This window comes from Plectrocnemia conspersa, unplaced genomic scaffold, assembly GCF_051122295.1.
Source record: "Plectrocnemia conspersa isolate PC_06_02 unplaced genomic scaffold, ASM5112229v1 ptg000001l, whole genome shotgun sequence".
NCBI classification, from domain to species: Eukaryota; Metazoa; Arthropoda; class Insecta; order Trichoptera; family Polycentropodidae; genus Plectrocnemia; species Plectrocnemia conspersa.
In genome coordinates, this window is record NW_028277165.1 from 12,249,879 (window position 1) to 12,255,878 (window position 6,000).

The 6,000-nt window shown below is 27.9% G+C and overlaps 1 protein-coding gene across 1 annotated transcript; it reads right to left on the reverse strand.

The window, feature by feature from the left end:
• Window positions 1–5,370: 5,370 nt before the first annotated feature.
• LOC148238881 (baculoviral IAP repeat-containing protein 7-B-like) lies at window positions 5,371–5,766 on the reverse strand. The gene has a single exon (XM_088205839.1). The coding sequence runs from the start codon at window positions 5,764–5,766 to the stop codon at window positions 5,371–5,373; it is 396 nt and encodes a 131-aa protein (XP_088061965.1).
• Between the last annotated feature and the right edge of the window lie 234 nt (window positions 5,767–6,000).

Sequence of the window (6,000 nt, forward strand, 5' to 3'; positions counted from 1 at the left end):
AGTTGCAGTTTTAATATTTTGTATTAGTGCCGAAGTTTCAATATTGAATTTGGGCTCGTTTGGGGACACGGTAAATTGGGCGACGGTCAAATGGGCGATTCAAAATGGGCGACGGACAAATGGGCGATGGTCTTTTGGGCGACGGTCTTTAGGGCGATACAATAATAATGCATTACAAATAAATGTGATGCAAATCATGATCTTATAATTAATTAAATAATTACCATAATTTAATATATATTAAAATATATAGAATATATTATATGTATACTATAAAATAAATTCATTTTCTATTGTTTTTCACAAAAAAGATAATTTTTACAAAGATATTACACATTTATAATATGTATGCAAGAGGTAAAAATGTAACTAAAATGCAAGCTTAGTATATGTATATATTATATAAATGAGTATTTGATTTTTTCAAATATAAAACATGAAATATAAAACGATTACAAATAAAAACAAACCTATTGAGAAATATTAATACTTTCTCAATTTTAATCAAGGTTCTATCGAATTGACGACAATACAATATTAGAAAATTGTGTTTCTTTTAATATGTATCATAAAAAATACTATCATTTTAGATTCAAAGATACCTTTGTTATTCAATGATATATTCTAATACGTATTTTATTTTTATAATCCTATATCCATAAACTCAAAAATCTCCCGTGGAGTAGTATGATTGGAGTCACCCTTTTTATAATACTCGTATTATATAATACATATAATATAATATTATTAGCTCGATGTGTAATAAAGACAACATTTTATATTTCGAAACATTTTGAGAACTAATGGCAAGGTATTATTTAATTTGGTCCTATACTTATAATCCTACCTGCCGCAATTATCAATCTCAAAGCTTAGGAAGAACAAAAATGAAGGTAGGTATTCATAAGCAATGCAAACACAACAACCCTTCTCCATTTCCACTCGAGCACAAAGAAGTCTCCCAGTGTGTTTTAGCGCAAAAAATGTGATTCTTGGAAGAACGGTTATTTGTTCCCGACGGACATCTTAGTTCCCCTTTGTGGCTCAGCAGGTAGGAACAGGTAAGTTGCTCTTCGGACAGGTAGGCCCTTGAAAAAACCTATTAATGTTACATAACCTGCTCCATCATCACTTCACCATATGCTCGGGTGCTAACGACATTATAAACAAAACTTATTTGTGAACACAAGCTTTCCTCTGCAGCCAACGCAAAGCTTATTCTAGTGAGAGTAGATTCTTCAAAACGCCTACGTATCACTTCGAGAAGATTGATTTCAACACATGTATAATATATTGTACAAATTAATTAAAAATAATTGTCTTATCCATTTTGCACTTACTTATGTATATCTAGTAATCAAAATATTTTCTGCAGTAACTCAATTTATATGTGGATTATCAAAAAAAGAATTCCAATAAATAATACCATCAATGAAAAATATAAAAAAAAAAATTACGAACTCAAAATTTACAGATTATTAAATCTCTATATATAGAACATATATTTTACAGGAAAAAACTTTTATGTAATTTAAAAAATAATTTCATTCTCTGTTTATAAATATATAAAATTATAAACAGATAATCTAATTCATTGCATTTATATATGTATGTTTATTATATTCCATTTTTATCGTTACGCATAGTATGAAATACTATAAATTTTGTTATTTAAAGTGTTATAATTGAAAAATAGATATTTATTTATTGCTATACCGCCTTCATTAGGCTTTTATTAACACAAAAATATACAACTATCTAAATATGATTACAGCTTACATACTAGAACATATTAATAGTAAAAATGTTTAATAAATTCATTCAGAAACACAAATAATTTATCTAAAAGATTGTGATAATTCCAAAACCGATTAATTTTAACAAACAATATAAACAAATTTGTGAGACTGTAACTAAATGAAAGAAAAATTAATCGTAGATTCTGTGAATACATTCTCGAAAAGACATATCCAAAAAACTGTTGCATTTGATACGAACTCAATACATTTCCCATTTCTTCAAATGAATGTGAACGCGGGTTTTTGTAGATTAATATAAATGCCACCCCAACAAGAGATTCGTTGAAGACTAAAATATTTTCAGATATTATTGGACCTACTCTGAAACTTTTCGATCCTTCAATCTACGTTGATGAAATATAAATGTTGTTACTGTGGGGGGTTGTTTATAGGTAGTATTTGTTAACACTGATTTGACGGCGACGTGAGGAAACACATTCCTTTGGCAGATTTCGACGGGAGCACTACGACCGGCGGGGCCTCGTCCGGCAATTTATTGTATCATCATATTCAATTTCTAACATGTAACTAATTTAATTGTAAAGCAACTGTAATGAATAATAATAATCTGTGCCTAACTGTGACTTATCACAAGATAACTAATTTTTAATTCGAAATCTGATAATAGGTCAACTCATTTAAGCTATGTTTCCATATAAATAGTATTATAAGAAATACCGTATGTTATGATTACATCTGATTAGATTTTGGTATCGTATTATGATTAATCAATAATTTTTTCTATCTTAAATCTGTTAATAATTTTTTTAAATTAAATGTTTGTAATACAGTTTACGAAAGAATGATTTTCATAATGCTTCAGTGATAATTTAGAATAATAACATAAATGATAAAATTCATATTAAATTTTCAATATAAAATAATCAGAAAAAAGAAGATAATATAAATCATTTTACACTATTATAAACACGTAAAAAGTTGCTAAATACATAAATGGTTATTTTTGATATGACACATAAACCAAAATATATAATATCATACACAAAATGAGTATATTACCAAGTGTGAAAGGGCAAAAAAAAATTAATATCCCTACCTTTTTAAATTAAAATTAAACAATGAAATTCAAAAGATTTACTTTTATTTGCTACAATTTAAAATAAACAGATACTCTAAAGACCAGAATATAAAATTATAAACTTTCTGTCGAACAAGTGACTCTATTACTAAATTAACCACAAAAAGGAATGTCTAAAATTCAACGAATCTAACACCACATTGACTAGTTATTCAACAACAATTTTAAGTATTATTTTTAAATAATCTTTCAAAAGAAAAAATCGATGATCCTGGCACAAGCTTAACGTTTTTTATGACAACAACCTCACAAAGACAACCGCGAACTAAATTTGTACAAAATTTTACCAAAACAGTTCAACCAGATGGAAACTTTGTCTACCGCAAAGTACCTACTAAATACTCGCTGACCTTTCCTTTGACCCATTTGGTGCGCGTTTTATCTCGATTCTATATTTAATTTATCTTGAAAAAATATACACATACATATTGTTTAATTTATACATTTTCTGAAACGTTCAAACGCATTTTAATAAAAATGTTAATTATTTTATTCACACGTATATACCTTAAACTCGATTATGACAAAACTAATTAAGGATTATGTCTAGTGAACCTCAAGTAATACAGAGCTGTTTTAATAAACAAATATTGATAGATAGATAATGGTATATCAACTTATATCTTGAGTACAATGATCAACAATACAGATTTTAATTTTACGAGTATATATAGTAGACGCATGTCAATTATACATCAGTCAGTTTACAATATAGCTTAAGTTTTATACATGTTATGCAATAGTTGTGTTGCAGAGCTTTGTTTCAATAGTGATAAAGGAAATGGCAGTCAACTTAGCAATCAAAATATCGCTAATATCTCGCTTGAGTCGTGTTCATCCGAACACACCATTCAAATAAACTCTTTTGCTGTCAACCAAGAAGAACCTGAGTCGAATTTGGAAGGAAACACCTCAAAGAATTTGGAGCTGTTAGATTGTAACAAATCAAGTTCAAAAGAAGCAAAATCTTCAATCAAAATTGGAGAATCACCTACAAATGTCAGCCACATGAAGATCGATTTACATATAATAGAAAATCGACTGAAGACTTTAGAACCACTGGAATATTTTAATAATCTGAAGTTGGCAGACGCTGGATTATATTATTGTTTGGATAAGAACAAATTAAAATGTTATTCTTGTGAGTATACAATCAATGAACTCAGTTTTGAATGTGATATATTGTTACTGCATTACATTAACAAACCAGATTGTAACCATGTTAGACAAAAGGGAAAAACATTTTGGATGTTTTTTGACATGAGAGATACAAATAATAGGCTTCGCACTTTGAAAAACTGGCCGATTTCATTTCTCCGCAAGGAAATAATGGCTGATATCGGTTACTATTATACTGGCAATGGTAATAACTATTTGCTGGAATGTTCTGGTTGTAGCAAAACTTTTGGAGAATGAAAGATAGGTGACGATTCTATAAAAGCGCACTTAAAACTTGTACCTGATTGTCCACTGAATACAAGAAAAGATAAAAGGCAATCATTTTCAAAATTTGACTTGACACTGGAGAGGGATCGAAGGGAGACTTTTAATCAATTTTATACCAATCATAATATGGAGCAAATGATTAAATCAGGATTATATTTTAATATAAATGAATTGTCAGTTGAATGTTTCGTATGTCACTATTCTTTTAATTTTCCAAACAATGAGATTAATGTTGACAAGATACACGAGGATTTAAATCCAAATTGCATGTTTATGCTATGGAAGTTTAGAAAAAACAGTTTTGCTTTGAAACTGAAGAAGGATCGAAATGAAATCAGGATTATTCAAGATACAAAGAAAAGCAATATTTTTAATTCGACTTGACCTTGTAGAAATATCGGTGAGAAACCATTTACTATGTATCAAATTGTAGACCAAATGGTTAAATTAGGATTATATTTTAATATAAATGAATTGTCGTAGACAAGATTTACAAAGATATAAATCCAAATTGCATTTATATTCTTTGAAAGTTTAGAAAAAGCAGTTAAAACACAAGCACAATACAAAAATATTTTTATTAAACTTAAATGAACACCTTTAAACTCTATATTAAAAATTAAATATAAGATTATTGTTGTATAATATTTTATTTTTTATTTTTTTATAGTAATTACATTTATAATTTTTTTCGTATATGTTTATTTGTTGTGCATAGTATTTTAAAATAAAAATAAATAAATGTTAATTTTAACACAAATTTTCGTACACAATATGTCAGACAATCTAGGGTGCTTATTAAATGAGTGTTATGATTCGAGATATTGAGAGATTTTCTTTCTTTAAAATAATATAAAAGAAGGATTATGGAAAGAATCAAAAGAAAACTTTCATTACATAAGCACCCTATCATATTTGGAATACATTATTTTTTTTTATTATAATAAATATTTTATATTATTTCAGGTACATCGGATAAATTTGTCTAAAACACATTTTTAAATAATTTTTACAAAAATAACAAAGTTAATTATTTATTTCTATTATTTGTTCAATGTACTCTCTACAATAAGGACATCTAGACACCGAAGAAGCACAATTCATACACGCCATGGAATGACCACAAGGGATAAAAACTGTGGTTATACATTTTTCTAAACATACTTTACAAACGTCTACATTGTCAATTTCTTTGTAAGAATCTTTCTCAATTTTGACTTTTTCTGCAGTATTGATTTCTTTTCTGGTTTCAGTTATAAAATGTTCACCTTTGACTAGTAAAACATATGAACAGTTTTTTTCATAATATGCATGTTTGACCCATGGATCTTCTTCTGGGAGCCAATCAGATAATTTAATATTGCAACAATAGCAAAATACTACATCGCCATTCCCCGAATAAACGAAACCGGCTTCGGCCATCATTGATGCTGTTTGCTTCAAAATTAAAGGCCAATTACTAAAAGATTCTTTCCTTTTCGAGACATTTCTGAATCTAGAATTAATTGGATTGTATATGATGTTATTAATTTCATTTTCCATTTTCACAAACAGGCAATTTGGATTTAAACGCTTGTGGATTTCATATGGATTGTCATCAATGGTGAAATGCTTGTGAGTATAATTACAAGAAACACATTTGACAATATCGTTTAA